Source organism: Schistocerca serialis, chromosome 2 (genome assembly GCF_023864345.2).
Source record: "Schistocerca serialis cubense isolate TAMUIC-IGC-003099 chromosome 2, iqSchSeri2.2, whole genome shotgun sequence".
In the NCBI taxonomy this organism is placed as follows: Eukaryota; Metazoa; Arthropoda; class Insecta; order Orthoptera; family Acrididae; genus Schistocerca; species Schistocerca serialis.
This window is the reverse complement of record NC_064639.1, coordinates 547,323,036-547,340,196: the sequence shown is the minus strand read 5'-3', so window position 1 is coordinate 547,340,196 and position 17,161 is coordinate 547,323,036. Positions and strand designations below refer to the sequence as shown.

Genomic DNA, 17,161 nt, shown 5'->3' with positions numbered 1-17,161 from the left:
CCAGTATGTGGGAGCAACAAAATGAAAACAATCGTGTCAGTCGGTTGTAGTTTTTCCTGTGGGGTTGTATTATTATTCATTTGTTTTTCGAATGAAATTAGTCCGTGAGGGCAACCGAATGAAAACATTCGACACCGTTGTAGCTTTGAGTATTGACTGAATTATTCATTCTTTCTTTTCAACTGAAAACAATTAATAGTTTTTTTTGTCGGCTGAGCCAAATACACATTCTTTTTACTGAAACCATCTTTAGAATTTAGATGACCGAGCTATCCGTTCATTCTTCTAAGTGAAACCAGCCTGCATTATTTTAATTAGTTGAAGTAAAGCAGTGCTACATTACACCGACAGAGGGTAGTCCTAGCCCTAAGCGTAAGTGAAGACGTATCTCAGGGGTACGACAAAGTTAAAATTAGCAGTATACAAGTTCATTTAATTATGTACTGGACGGAGCAATTTTTCCCTTTATCATTTAAAACTGATTCATATACTGTTGTGGCTTAAATTGTTCCAGGTGCGATAACGTGTAACTAAGCTGACGTATTGCTGGGATAGGCCTGCCATAACTTAAATTGCCTAGCCCAGGCAGAAACTTCGCAAATGTCGGACATCTCGGTCAAATCGGGTTATTTTCCAGGACACAAACGGTCTTAGACGATGAGTTGAACGATAGCCACGGTGTTCCGCGGGAAGCAGGGACACGAGAGGGGGAATGTTTCCTGGCTTGCGTTTGGTGCTGACAACGAGAGCGGGCGCGCACCTCCATCCGACCAGCAGATATACACTACTGGCCATTGAACTTGCTACACCAAGAATAAATGCAGATGATAAACGGGTATTCATTCGATAAATATATTACACTAGAACTGATATTTGATTAGATTTTCACGCAGTTAGGGAGCAGAGATCCTGAGAAACCAGTACCCAGAACGAGAAGATCGAATGAAGGGTAGAGCCACGGGTAGTAAATCATCTGAAACGTAACGTCCACTGTTCAAAGTGCCGTCAATGCGAACAAGAGGTGACCGAGACGTGTAACCAATGGCACCCCATACCATCACGCCAGTATGGCGATGACGAATACACGCTTCCAATGTGCGTTCACCGCGATGTCGCCAAACACGGATGCGACCATCATGATGCTGTAAACAGAACCTGGATTCATTCGAAAAAATGACGTTTTGCCATTCGTGCACCCACGTTCGTCGTTGAGTACACCATCGCAGGCGCTCATGTCTGTGATGCAGCATCAAGGGTAACCGCAGCCATGGTCTCCGAGCTGATAGTCCATGCTGCTGCAAACGTCGTCGAACTGTTCGTGCAGATGGTTGTTATTTTGCAAACGTCCCCATCTGTTGACTCAGGGATCGAGACGTGGCTGCACGATCCGTTACAGCCATGTGGATAAGATGCCTGTCATCTCGACTGCTAATGATACGAGGCCGTTGGGATCCAGCACGGCGTTCCGTATTACCCTCCTGAACCCACCGATTCCATATTCTGCTAGCAGTCATTGGATCTCGACCAACGCGAGCAGCAATGTCGCGATACGATATACTGCAACCTCGATAGGCTACAATCCGACGTTTATCAAAGTGGGAAACGTGTTGGTACGCATTGATTCTCCTTACACAGGCATCACAACAAAGTTTCACCGGGCATCGCCGGTCAACTGCTGTTTGTGTATGAGAAATCGGTTGGAAACTTTCCTCACGTCAGCATGTTGTAGGTGTCGCCACCGGCGGCAACCTTGTGTGAATGCTCTGAAAAGCTAATAATTTGCATATCACAGCATCTTCTTCCTGTCGGTTAAATTTCGCTTCTGTAGCACGTCATCTTAGTGGTGTAGCTATTTTAATGGCCAGTAGTGTAAATAACATACCAGAGGACCAGGAATTTATGAAAGCGCATTGTAGAGATGTTCGCGTTCAGCCGTAGTACTAATTTGCGGTAACGGACATGAACGTCAATAAAGTCGTTTTATAAAGGTCAATGAGTAGAAGGCAAATGACATTTAAGATACTCTGTTGTCTGGCGGGCGGGACGGTGTCACGGGGCATGCAATCGGTTATTCTCGGCGGCTTCTCATTGTCTCGATAATGAAGCAAGGAAAATACAGGTTGTTCCAAAATGATCGATCACATATATTTCAGAAATAGGGAGAGGTAGAGAAGCGCGGTTTGTAGCATAATGTTCATATACACCTAAGGTTCTAGCAGCCGCTTAATGGAATTCAGTGCGTTTAAGGTGACCATATTTTCCAGACTCAAATTCAGAACACATTAAATCACTCTAATTTGTTACAAAAAGTACGACTACATTAATTTATATTTTATTAATAACTCCCAAGATGACTGATTGTGAGCAGCCGGCCGTTGTGGCCGAGCGGTTGTAGGCGCTTCAGTCCGGAACCGTGCTGCTGCTACGGTCGCAGGTTCGAATCCTGCCTCGGGCATGGATGTGCGTGATGTCCTTACGTTATTTAGGTTTAAGCAGTTCTAAGTCTAGGGGACTGATGACCTCACATGTTAAGTCCCACAGTGCTTAGAGCCATTTGAACCATTTGATTGCGAGCAAACATGCCGTATTTATCAGTGCTGTATTTTTTCGGCATGTCAGTATTTTTTAACAGCATATGAAAATATTTAACTCAAGCTTCATTATAATTCACTCTAGTCATGAACATTGCTTTCGTAGTGTCTGCAACAAATTGTGTTTTGTCACTGCTCCATAATTACTCATTTGGGAAAATACACTTTCAGTACAGCATACCGATACAGGTGTAATAAACATCTAATTCGGGACAAACCGGTTCCTATTTGTTAAATCCGAGACAAATAGGTGTCCCGAATTACCTTTGAAAAAATTCGGGACAGAACTAGAAAAATCGTGTCTCACGAAAAAAGGGAGGGGGGGGGGGCAGGGGGGCAGATAGTTACCTTAAATGTGTGCGCCATCTGTAACACAAAGGACATCTAAGTGGTATTCCAGTTCCATGTCTGGCCTAACATGTCCACAATTTACGAGTGCTGTCGCTGCTCTGATGCGAGCTTACACTCCGTGTAAATCCCACCCAAAGACAAAAATGTAATGGGTTTCCACAGAACCTGGGTGTCAGATCTGGTCTGTACCAACCATTCTATACACTGTGCCAACTGCTGGGGGGATGGGGGGAGAGGGACAGGGTAACCAGTCAATAACTAATATGGGAAAATAAGGAAAAAAAACAGCTTTAGATGTGTGTCAATATTTTGCCGCGTATCATACCTTTCTACCTATTCCCATTTCTGAAATATACGTGATCAAAATTGTAAATATCATATTGGAACATACCGTATGTGTACAGCAGAGCGTCTAAGCGTGCTTGCCGCTGCGTTTTTAACAGACTAAAACGAAAGAAACTATATTCGGTGTGGTCCTCATTTAACGAATGTCAACTAAGATCTGTTACAATCTATTTATTTCCAATCATTTGAATCCCCAGACACGAAAAAAGGTCTAGGTTTACGCCGGACAGTTGTATAAAAATCCCTCCAGGTCTGCTCTGGACGCCCTCAAAACTAGGACCAATCCTGGGAAATTCGGACGAACTGTAGCGCTAGTTCGGGGTGCAAAGGTAAGTGGAATGACTCCCTTAAGGGTATATGTAGAAGAAAGGAATCTTGTGTCGTTTTAACGACGGTTTGCATTGGATTTTATAGGCAGTGTTTGATGATTCCACAAGTGCAAAATCAATTGAATATTCAACCATTTTATCGTGCGAAAGGTAAATATTTTGTACAGAAAATTAATTAGGCCCCATGTTTTCAGTTTTACAGGAAATGTCATGGCACAAATTTTCAGGACTATCTGTATGGTGCTAGGAATCTGTATGGAACTAGGAGAGAGATTTAATATTTATCAGTCCGTTTTAAAACCAATTACATTTAAAAAATTCTATTTAAGCATTTATTTTCTGTTTTTTTAGTCTTGTGTGTGTGTATTTTTCAATTGATGCTAAACATTTTGATGAGATTTCAACAGTGACATACTGTAAACTTCAGGTTTATTTCAGTTTCTCTTCACCTGAGTCAACCAACATATTGCTTCCTCCTATCCATATCTCGCGAAAAGACCGCGAATGTGAAAATTAGAGAGATTCGAGCTCACAGGGAACCTTAGAGCAGTCGTTCTTAACGCGAAACATTCGCGACTGGAACAAGACAACAGGGAAATAACAGTGCCACCCAGTTCTTACACTAAGTACCTACTCTCAGCCACACACGAGAAAAGAAAGCTAGTTAATATTGCGTTGTCATCAAGTTCTGAGTTAAGTTGAAAGTTTCAAGTCTTTAGCTTATCGGGAAGTTAATTTAAAATCAAGTGCAAAATTTATGCCGAACAGACAGACAGACAGAAACTAAGTACCTTCCGCCACACACCAGACTCGAAAGCGAATTAATGTTACAGTGTTATATAGTTCTAAGCTATGTTGAAATGTTGAAGTTTCTAGCTTATTGGGAAGCTAGTTTAAAATCAATTGCAAAATTTGTACCGAAAAACAGGCAAGAAACCGACCAGTGATTGTTCATTTATATACAGAAAAATTGCAGTCCGATATTTGTTTTATCGATATATCTCAACAGGGACATTAAAACACGAAGAATGAACAGCAATCCAGCAGAGGCTCAGTAGAGCTACAAGCTTGGTGGTAGCAGTTAGCGCGGGCCAGGACACTGCTGTCGCCCTGGTACTGGTTATTCTTCGAGTTTTACTGTCCAAGTTGATAATTATCGATAACACAAATATCGCACTAGAGTAATATGGGCTCGCTCTATCGAAAGAGCACAAAAAATACAGCTTTAAAAGTCATTTTGTTTGTAACGGAAAACAGACCCGACACTTTCCAACGACCCTGATTGTCGTATGAAAGACGTAATGAGCATTGTCTGTTTGGGCAGACTCCAGCTACATAATGCAAGAACGAAATTGCAAATATCTGCTTAAACACCAGAAAAAATGGGCCTGGCGACGACTCTTAGGAGACACACACACACACACATATATATATATATATATATATATATATATATATATATATATATATATATATATATATGGTGTAGAGGGAGACCAAGAGATGAATACACTAAGCAGATTCAGAAGGATGTAGGTTGCAGTAGGTACTGGGAGATGAAAAAGCTTGCACAGGATAGAGTAGCATGGAGAGCTGCATCAAACCAGTCTCAGGACTGAAGACCACAACAACAACATAGGGTGTTACAAAAAGGTACGGCCAAACTTTCAGGAAACATTCCTCACACACAAAGAAAGAAAGTATGTCATGTGGACATGTGTCCGGAAACGCTTACTTTCCATGTTAGAGCTCATTTTATTACTTCTCTTCAAATCACATTAATCATGGAATGGAAACACACAGCAACAGAACGTACCAGCGTGACTTCAAACACTTTGTTACAGGAAATGTTCAAAATGTCCTCCGTTAGCGAGGATACATGCATCCACCCTCCGTCGCATGGAATCCCTGATGCGATGATGCAGCCCTGGAGAATGGCGTATTGTATCACAGCCGTCCACAATACGAGCACGGAGAGTCTCTACATTTGGTACCGGGGTTGCGTAGACAAGAGCTTTCAAATGCCCCCATAAATGAAAGTAAAGACGGTTGAGGTCAGGAGAGCGTGGAGGCCATGGAATTGGTCCGCCTCTACCAATCCATCGGTCACCGAATCTGTTGTTGAGAAGCGTACGAACACTTCGACTGAACTGTGCAGGAGCTCCATCGTGCATGAACCACATGTTGTGTCGTACTTGTAAAGGCACATGTTCTAGCAGCACAGGTAGAGTATCCCGTACGAAATCATGATAACGTGCTCCATTGAGCGTAGGTGGAAGAACATGGTGCCCAATCAAGACATCACCAACAATGCCTGCCCAAACGTTCACAGAAAATCTGTGTTGATGACGTGATTGCACAATTGCGTGCGGATTCTCGTCAGCCCACACATGTTGATTGTGAAAATTTACAATTTGATCACGTTGGAATGAAGCCTCATCCGTAAAGAGAACATTTGCACTGAAATGAGGATTGACACATTGTTGGATGAACCATTCGCAGAACTGTACCCGTGGAGGCCAATCAGCTGCTGATAGTGCCTGCACACGCTGTACATGGTAGGGAAACAACTGGTTCTCCCGTAGCACTCTCCATACAGTGACGTGGTCAACGTTACCTTGTACAGCAGCAACTTCACTGACGCTGACATTAGGGTTATCGTCAACTGCACGAAGAATTGCCTTGTCCATTGCAGGTGTCCTCGTCGTTCTCGGTCTTCTCCAGTCGCGAGACATAGGCTGGAATGTTCCGTGCTCCCTAAGACGCCGATCAATTGCTTCGAACGTCTTCCTGTCGGGACACCTTCGTTCTGGAAATCTGTCTCGATACAAACGTACCGCGCCACGGCTATTGCCCCGTGCTAATCCATACATCAAATGGGCATCTGCCAACTCCGCATTTGTAAACATTCCACTGACTGCAAAACCACGTTCGTGATGAACACTAACCTGTTCATGTTACGTACTGATGTGCTTGATGCTAGTACTGTAGACCAATGAGTCGCATGTCAACATAAGCACTGAAGTCAACATTACCTTCCTTCAATTGGGCCAACTGGCGGTAAATCGAGGAAGTACAGTACATACTGACGAAACTAAAATGAGCTCTAACATGGAAATTAAGCGTTTCCGGACACATGTCCACATAACATCTTTTCTTTATTTGTGTGTGAGGAATGTTTCCTGAAAGTTTGGCGGTACCTTTTTGTAACACCCTGTATATATATGGTGCGTCAAAAAAATGTATACACACTTTGAAGCATCATAGAAAATTTATTTCCCATTCTACAATTTTAAATTTCTGGAAATGGAGAGCTTAAAGTCCAATTGGAAAAATAAATGTACTTTGCAAATGTGATTAATGTTCAAACTGGTGGCCTTCAGCATCAATACATTTCTGAGTACGAGTCACCACTGATTCCCTACATCGTACCAAAGTGTCCAACTAGATTTCAGCGCACACTGCTTGAATCTCATTCCAAAGTGTGTCCAGGTTACGTGGTTTACGTTTGTACACCTCATCTTTTACTGTGCCACATAAGAAGAAATCCAACGGCGTGAGGTCTGGAGAGCGTGCAGGAAACTTGATTGGTCCCCTGCGTCCTATCCACTGGCCTGGCATTGTGATCCGGTATGCTCGTGCGTCCCTATGGTAGTGCGTCGGGGCGCCATCTTGTTGGAAATAAAACTCATCATTACCGTATAATGCACGAATGGCAGGGAATATGGAGTCAGCAAGCATTGTTAGGTACGTTTCTCCAGTAACAGTACCTTCAAAGCAGAAAGGCCCAATGAGTCCCCTTGCAGACAAACCACACCACACATTTACACCAGGCAAATTCACAGCCTTTTCAACTGTAATGTGAGGATTATCTTCAGCCCAGTACATACAATTGTGCCTATTGACAGTTCCATTGAGTTTGAATTGAGCTTCATCCGACCAAATTATGCTACCCATAAATCCCGTTTCACGTCTCACCATCTCGTGAACCCATTCACAAAGTTCTAACCTTCGATCTGGATCGTCGTCACTTAGCTGTTGCACCAACCTTGGAATGTACACACGAAACTTGCCTTTCTTCAGAATGCGTAGCACACTACTAGCACTTTCATTAATATCACGTGCCGCTTGCCTTGGAGATTTTTGAGGCGAACGCTGAAACAGTTCCAAGAGGCTGCAGTTGTGGAATCATCGCTTGTAGCTGTACGAGGTCGCCCTGATCGACCTTTATGCACATCACACACTGTTCCATGAATTTCGAATTTGTCTCGTAGACATGTAATTGTTAACCTTGAAGGTGTTTCTGTACCATACTCACTTCTCCACTGTCTTCGAACCGCAGCTACATTCTCAAACCCCCCCAGGGGCTCAGCATTCATTTGCTGAGTACGGGCTTGGCGACCCCAGGGTCCTGAGCTGGGGACTGGTCAGCGCCGCCAGTCTCCTGTCACCATAACCCCTGGACATGCTTCAGCGACCACCTCATGGCGCGACAGTGGAATGTTGTGTGCTGCGGGGAATGGTAATCTTGGCTTGACCGCCTGTATTGTAAGGAAGGTAAACCTCTAAAAAAAAAAAACCTCAATCTTACGGTGTGCTGCGCGCCTTTAAGATGCATGGCTGTTGGGGTGGAACAGTCGCAAGCGGGCAACCTCTGGGGCACCTGCCGCACCCCAGTTGTATAAGGCTTACCTAGGCACGCGGGGCTCTGTCTAGGTGGACTTCTAGTTCCCTAGCTGCTCGTGGGACCGAGATGGAACCCTCGAACTTTTATTCTTCTCCTGCCAGCGGAAAGGGTGGACCGATGGTGGGTTCTAACACCCAATCCAACAAGAGGGCTCGTGTAGCCAGTCCTCCTGATTCAGGTAGTAGTAACAGAACGCATGCTGCTTCGCAGAATGTGTTTTTCATAATTAAGAGAAAAGATGGGAGTTTTGAAAAAGTTTCGCCATTTTATATACAGAAGGGCTTAGAAGGTATTGCTGGCACATTAAAATCTGTAAAGCGCTTGCGAAATGGCACCTTGTTGGTTGAAACATCTAGCTTCCAGCAAGTCCAGAACCTTCAGAAGGCACAGTTTCTTGGGGAGTTTGCGATAGAGACTGAATTTCACAACACCTTGAACTACAGCAAGGGTGTTGTGACTTGCAGAGATCTCGTTGACATTCCCCAAGACGAACTGAAGGCTGAACGGTCCCAGGAAGGAATTGTCGACGTGCAACACGTTATGAAACGGGTGGATGGTGCTCTCATAAAGACTGACTCATTTATCCTTACATTTAACAGCACCAAATTGCCAGAGCATGTGAAGGCAGGTTTCCTACGTCTCAATGTGTGGCCTTATTACCCCAACCCCATGCGGTGTTTTAAATGCCAACACTTTGGACACACTACTCTCGGCTGTAGAGGGGAAGTCACTTGCGGGAATTGTGGTAAAGCCGCCCATGAGGGAGTTGGTTGCTCCTCTCCTCCCAAGTGTGTCAACTGCTCTGGGGATCACCCTGTGTGGAGTAGGGAATGCAGAGTTTTCCTTGAGGAACGGAAGATCCAGGAACTAAAAACTACAAAACGCATCCCGTACAGTTAGGCAAAGAAAATTTACAAGTCCATGCAGCCACCCACGTTCGCTGCTTCCTTTTCTTCCGTTCTCAAACATCCAGTCTTGAAAACCGATGCCGCTACACAAACGGAGGTTGCTACTGTCAGCACTAGCACCTGCGCTTGTCAATGTACGTGTGCTGCTGCCGTTCCTGTGAAGCCTGCTGCTCCCCCCGGGCCTTCTGACCAGGCCGTGGTAGCTGACATCATGGAACTTCCTGCCCCTTCCCGGGTCCAGTCTTGTGCACTGCCCAGCGCTGCTACACCCCCTACTGCTTCTGAGGTTTTGGCTCCAATGCCACCTCAGGCCAGAACATCGAAGCTAAAGACAAAGGTGAAGACTCGCCCACTAAAGGAGACTGCAGTTATACAGTATCCTGATGTGGATGTCATTCTCTCTGATGTCTCTCTCGACTCCTCTTCTGAGGCGATGGAGGTTGATGTCAGACTGGGCCAATCATCTCGCCCCAAAACTGAGCCTCCACCTGTTGTGGGCTCTCCTCCCCGACAGAAAGTGAGAATGAAGGTACTCCCACACTGATAGATGGCTCCCATTATACAGTGGAACATGAATGGATTCCGGGCTCATGTGGAGTAACTGAACCTCCTAGCACGGCAACGCCCCCTGTGCTTGTGTTTACAGGAAACGCATTTAAAACCATCTGATGCTCCTGTACTAATGGGCTATATGTCATATCGCAAAGATGACCTGACTGGAGAAAGGGCCAAAGGCGGAGTCACTGTGTTTGTCAATAATGACCACCACTCCTCTGCTCTCCCCCTGGATACTGACCTGCAAGCAGTTGCAGTTGAAATTCATTCACCTCGGAGGCTTACCGTTTGCTCCCTCTATTTACCCCCTCTGGATGCAATGACCTTAGACGCTCTCACAGATCTTATCGACCAACTCCCCCGCCCATTTCTCCTCGTGGGAGACTTCAATGCCCATCATGTCCTGTGAGGCTCCACTTCTCTTTGCGCTCGAGGTCGAATTTTGGAGAGCCTCCTAACATCTCAAGTGTTGTGCATCCTCAACACAGGTACTCCGACTCATTTCTCTACTGCTACAGGGTCATTCTCAGCCATTGACCTATCTTTCTGCTCTCCAACCCTCACCGACTCTGTTCACTGGGAGGTCAGTGACGACCTTCATTCCAGCGATCACTTCCCTATCCGCATTCATATCCTGGATGGTGTACTGCTGGAGCAGCGGCCACCATCGTGGATGATTGGCAGCGCTAACTGGCCTCTGTTCATTCGGCTGGCTGTCTTTGACCACCACAATGACGTACAGGAATGGGTGGATCACAGCACGCTTGTGGTCCATCATGCTGCTGACTTGTCCATACCACAGTCTTCTGGCACTCTTAAGCGGCGCCTTGTGCCTTGGTGGACAGAAGAGTGCCGTTCAGCCATCCGGGACAGGCGTGCGGCACTTCGCCGATTTAAATGCCGCCCAACAGCGGTCAATCTTACCGCCTTTCGAATCGCGAGAGCCAGGGCACGCCGTGTCATTAAAGAGAGCAAGAAAAGGTCATGGCAGGAGTTCCTGGACTCCATCAACCGTTTCAGTTGTTCCACAAGAGTATGGGAAGCCATCCGGAGGATTTCCGGTAAACATAGCCGTTTACCAATAGCTGCTGTCCTGAGCCAGGGATGCCTCCAAACGACACCCAGAGCCATTGCTCAGACGGTGGCAGAGCATTTTGCACAAAGTACTGCCACTGCAAATCAGGATCCAGCGTTTCGTCGCTACCGTGCGACTGTCGAAAGAGCGACCTTGGACTTTCGGTCGAACAGTTCTGAGGCCTACAATTCCCCTTTCTCCATGTGGGAACTTGAATCGGCACTTACTGAGACTTCTGACACTGCACCAGGTTACGACCGCATCCGGTACTCCATGCTTCGACATCTGCCAGCGGCGTCAAAGGAAATCCTCCTCGAATGTTTTAATCTCGTATGGCAGACAGGAGTGTTCCCCACCTCGTGGAGGGAGGCAATCCTCATCCCTCTCCTCAAACCAGGAAAGGACCGCACATGTCCCGGTAGTCACCGTAGTATCGCCTTGACAAGCTGTGTCGGAAAGACCCTGGAACGGATGGTTAACCGGCGTCTGGTCTGGCTGTTAGAGACCAGACAGCTCCTTAGCCGCTTTCAGTGTGGATTCCGAAAATTTCGGTCCACGGTCGACAACCTGACCCTCCTAGAGGCGGCTATTCAGCAGGCTTTTCTCCGTCAGCATCACTGTACCGGTATCTTCTTTGATATCAGTAAGGCATATGATACTACTTGGAGACACTGTATTCTTGCACAAATGCATCAATGGGACTTTCGTGGCCGCCTCCCGATTTTCATTCGGTCTTTCCTGTCTCAGCGGTTTTTTCGGACCCGCGTTGGTAACACACTGTCTGATCGCTTTGAGCAAGAGAACGGTGTCCCCCAGGGCAGTGTTTGAAGCGTTACCCTCTTTGCCATAGCCATCAACAGTATAACGTCTACTGTGAGGAGTCCAGTACAGCGCTCCTTATTTGTGGACGACTTTGCTGTTTTCTGTTCCTCCAACAGTGTTGCAACCGTGAGCCGTCAGTTGCAGCTAACAGTGCGGCGGTTAGAGGAGTGGGCTGCAAAGACGGGTTTTCGGTTTTCTGCCGATAAGTGTGTTTGTGTTCATTTTAATCGTTCTCGTCATCTTTTTACTTTGCCTGCCTTGCATATGGGGGATACTGTCCTACATTTTAGAGACACAGTGCGGTTTCTGGGCCTAAGTTTTGAGTCCAGGTTGTCATGGCTGCCACACCTACGTGACTTGAAAGCCAGAACGCTGAAGGCACTGAACATCCTCAAGTGCCTCAGCCACAGGTCTTGGGGCGTGGACAGTGCGCGTCTCCTTCAGTTTTATGGAGCTTTTGTGCGTTCACGGCTGGAGTATGGGTGCACAGTATATGGGTCAGCGAGGCCATCTTATTTGCGGATCCTTGACGCTGTTCACCATGCTGGGATCCGACTGGCTACGGGTGCTTATCGGACCAGTCCCGTACCCAGCCTCTGTGCTGAGGCTGGCGAACCGCCACTTACCATCCGGCGGCAGCTCCTGCTGGTGCGCCAGGCTTGTAAGTTTCTTGCAGCTCCCAGCTCGCCTGCTCAACGTCTTGTTGCCCATCCACCTCTGGACCGCCTTCTTTCCCGTAGTCCCCGGGCTACGTTGCCGTTTGGGATCCGTGTGCAACGTGTACTAGAGTCCCTCGGTGTGGAGTCTGTACAACCCCAAATCCAAGGTTTTAACCGCCTGCCACCCTCGTTACTGAAGAGCCCCGGAGTGGCTTTAGATTTATTGCAGTACAAGAGAGATTGCACTCCTGCCACCGTTTTTAATGCAGCATTTTCTGCCATTTTATCTGAGCACCACGACTATGGGTCGAAACAAGGGGATTCTGTTGGTTGCTCAGTTGTTTTTCCATATCGTGTCCTCAAGATCTGACTGCCTCAGACTTTTACTGTCTTTGATGCAGAATTGTTTGCGATCTTGCGGGCACTGGAGCACATGAGACATTCTTCCTCTCCTAAATTTCTTGTCTGTTTCGATTCACTCAGTGCCCTTCACTCGTTGCAACGTTTGTATCCGGCAGACAAAATTGTCCAGACCATCCAGGATGCCCTCCTCCGACTACAGCGACTGGGGAAGGTTGTAGCTTTCTGCTGGGTTCCGGGGCATGTTGGCATTGCTGGGAATGAAAGGGCAGATCTCGCAGCCAAGGAGGCGTGTCTCGCCCCACAAGTATCTCAGTGTGCTATCCCCTTGCACGCACTCACCTCGCTGTTGAGCTCACAGGTCATGCGCCGGTGGGAGGATGAGTGGCTGGAAGTGACTGACAATAAGCTCCGTATAGTCAAGCCCACAACGCGTGTGTGGTGTACTTCCTTTCATTCCCATCGACGGGACGAGGTTCTCCTCACTCGGCTTCGAATAGGCCACAGCCCTATGACGCACGGCTTCCTGCTCCGGCGAGAGGACCCTCCAATTTGTAGTGCTTGCGGCGTCCAGGTCACTGGGCGCCACGTTTTATTGGATTGCGTTTTATTTTCTGACTAGCGGGTCGCGGCTGACTTGCCAGCGGACCTGCCATCTCTTTTAGGCAGCACTCGGACGAATGTGGTTAAAGTTTTAAAGCTCTGTGCCCTGTCAAATGTTTTTACAAAGATTTTAGGGAGAGGATTTTAATTTGCTCACTGTGTGACAAGCTCGCCCATATTTTATGTAAGTGGCCAGCCAATAACAATTTCCGGTGACATTCTTGTTGCTATGTTTCCCCTTTCCTTAGGTTTTACTTTCTTATGTAGCATTTTCCTTCTTTTCCTGCTTTGTTTGAGTGTGTGCTTTAGTTTTCTTAGGTCTGTCCACATTCGTTGCTTTTAATGTGTGTCAGGGCGCTGATGACCTCGATGTTGAGCGCCCATAAGCCCCAACACACCACCACCACATTCTCAAACTTCCAGTACCACTTAATTATCTGATTCCGCGCTTCAAAGCTCAAACGCACGTCCGCCATGTTGCAGTTACTTCCTTGCCACTGCTGCCACCTGTTGAAGAAACATAACATTACTTTCTCACAGATATTTGACCTTGTAGAACGGGAAATAAATTGTCTATGACAGTTCAAAGTGTGTATACATTTTTTTGACGCACCCTGTATATACAGGGTGGTCCATTGATAGTGATCAGGCCAAATACTCACGAAATAAGCATCAAACGAAAAAACTACAGAGAACGAAACTCGTGTAGTTTGAAGGGGGAAACCAGATGGCGCTATGGTTGGCCCCCTAGAGGGTGATACCATAGGTCAAACGGATATCAACTGCGTTTTTTTTTAATAGGAACCCCCATTTTTTATTACATATTCATGTAGTACGTAAAGAAATCTGAACAAACCGATTCGTCAGCTTTAAAAAAATGTTTTCCTTGTAAGGAGTGGAATTGTTTTGTATATGCTTGTTTGTTAACACTTGCCGCCTGAGAAATGAATGTTCCGTTATCGCAGATGATCGACCTGCTGATGCCGTATCTGGACTCCCCGTTGTACACGTACGAGGCGGCGAAGCAGGCGTGCGGCAACGTGGCGGGTCTGCTGCAGTGGACGGTGTCCATGACGTCTTTCTACGCTGTCAACAAGGAGGTGCTGCCGCTGAAGGCCAACCTGGCCATTCAGATGGCAAAGCTGAGTACCGCCGAGAAGGAGCTCAACGAGGCGCAGGCCTTGCTCGACGAGAAGCAGCGCGAACTGGACGCCGTCAAAGCGCAGTTCGACAAGGCCATGGCCGAGAAGCAGGTCAGCACTTCCACCTCTTACTTTGTCTGCTCACGAGGCGAACACGGGAAGTGCCATTTCCCAGAAACTCCGCTCAGCGGGAGACGAGTCAGAATAAGCGAACACGTGTCTCGGCTTCTCTGCAGATACTCGAGCGTATCAGTAAACTGCTGTCAAAATTTTCGACGTACTTTAAATGTCTTTAAGCGCGCAATAATTTCAGCCGAAACTTCGGCATGGCGGCTAGCGTGGCGGCCTCTTACTTTTGCGCCCCTTACTCGAACCCGATTATTGTTTTTTCATTTATCTACCCATGTCTGCTGAAGGTTACTACATGAATATTCCTTATCGATTCAGGAGATACAAGGTCGTTATATTAATTGTAAAATTGCAACTGCGTCCCACAATAAGTGTCATACATTTATTACATAATTTTTGTATGGTACTGCCAGGTGTTACAGTCTGTTTAAACTCTCATATTCTTATATTTCATTCTTATATCAATTCTTCTATTAATCCTTGTATTGTGTTCAACATTCGAAACATGGTAATTCCGAATACCACGAGCATCACACAAAGGCAGGTTTGCCACAGCGACATTTTTTCGTATGAATCTCACTCGAGAAAGAAATGTTGTTAATAGTGCTCAAGATTTCGCGCGTTAATAATAATTTCGTGGCACACCTGACATATCGGATCACTTTACCGAAAACTGGCTCTTGCATTTGATTGTGAATCAAGATACACTACACGACTTTCAAGAAAAAATTTCAAATAATGTTCATATTCACTTTTTTTTTAATTCATTCGCCAGACATACAATAAGTAGACGAATCAAAACAACTTTATTTCAATATACATTGGAAAACATTCTTGTGGTAATCTTCTATGGATGTGGGTAGATAAATGAAAAACAGGAATAAAAATAGTAATGGGGTTTCGAACACGGGAAGCAAAAGTGTGAAGCTGCAGTGATAGCCACTGTGCCACCGCTTCGGTTGAACTGTTTACTCGCTAAAAGACACATAAAGTGCTTCAAAAACTTTGGCCGCTATTTTCTTAGGAACGGTCGCCTATCTACGGAAAACTGAAACACGTGTTCGCTTTTTTTGACCCCTCTTCCACTGAGTGAAGCTTCTGGGAATTCAAATTATGGCACCTGCCGTGATCTCATCCTCAGTTTTTTGTGTCAAACTACTAACGGGCAAAATATACAGATTACACTCTACTATTCTCGTCTATAAGCGGCAATCATATAGTAGCGGCAATCTAGCTTAGCACCCGCTCCTTCGCTGGCGTTTGTGTGGTAACTGCAACAAAGATAATTTTATAAACATATATTACCCTACTGAAAAGTTGATGTAGTAATGAGCCGCTTCTTTTTATACAATTCCGAGAAAGCCGATTAGTCGTGGTGATTGTTAAATAGCTTTCTTTGATTTACTTCACAAATTGCAACACGTTCTAAACTTTTCGCGCTAATTAAGGACATAGCAGTATGGTCTTTTTCTAATGGACATCTGACCAAGAAGCGATTCTGGTAGCTGGAGTCCGAAGTTTTTGTTAATGCTGCCTTTTGAGTTCTTGTGGTGGCATTTCCATAGAAACTTCAATCCTCGACACATATTTCTTTATTTCTAACCTCGAAGTCAAATCCCAACTTCTGACCCATCTTCAAAATTGCCTTAATAGAAACTTTTTCAAATAACCTTTCATCCCTTTACGGGTGGAATTTCGAAAATCCTTTCTTAAACTATGCCTACAGTATAAGATCAGTACTGGGCTGCGCGATGATGAGTCAGTGAATCAGTGAGGACATTTCCTTTTCTATACCCTAAGACAAAATGAAAAATACACACCACAAAGGCATTATCCGAATGGGACTTAAATTGGTAGATATGATATACATGTACAAATAAGCCAATCATTACAATTTCAGAAAAAAATGGATGATTTATTCAAGAGAAAGAGCTTCACAAATTCATCTCGGCGAAAATAGTCAACAGTGAGTTGCTTGAGCCACGCGTTCGTAGAGGTACTACCCAACCTAAAAACATACGACTTGTAATAGCTATAATTATTAGTCTGCAGTACACCGTCCTCAGTCACCAGTAAAAATATCTGCACTTATAACCGCCACATCCTATATACTGCACGCATTTCCTCCTGCCTCCCTATTTGTCCTCCTCCTCCTCCACCCCCCTCCCTCTCACTATGTTCACTTCCTCCTTCTCCCTCTCTCTTACGTCACCCCGTTTTCGCCCCCATCCCACCCCAAAAGGGCATGGTTCTTGCACCAACAGTACTTCTTTCCAAGCACGATAGCCTCCATATAGGAGAGAGATAGTGGCGAAATGGAAGCTGTAAGACTGAGTCGTGCGTCGTGCCTGGATAGCTCAGTCAGAAGAACAATTGCTCGCGAAATGTAATGTTAAGGGTTCGAGTCCTAGTCCGGGACACAGTCTTAATCTGTCAGCAAGTTACAAAACAACACACAGTCACTATCTCAACTACCGAGGCAAGACTACGACCGCTCGTCACAGCTGTAATTTTGTCAGTACCTCTTTCCTAAATTCACAGGAACTCTCCTGTGTGCCTTGTGGGGCTACCACTCCTGTAAGGAAGGACGTAGGACAGAAATGAT

The 17,161-nt window shown here is 45.8% G+C and overlaps 1 protein-coding gene across 1 annotated transcript in view; it reads left to right on the top strand.

Annotated features, from left to right (window-relative positions):
- LOC126456197 (dynein axonemal heavy chain 8-like) overlaps positions 1–17,161 on the top strand; it is a 503,569-nt gene that overhangs the window by 274,451 nt on the left and 211,957 nt on the right. The window contains exon 27 of the mRNA XM_050091951.1: positions 14,251–14,538. Coding sequence (XP_049947908.1) covers positions 14,251–14,538 — 288 coding nt within the window. The remainder of the gene's footprint in view (positions 1–14,250; positions 14,539–17,161) is intronic.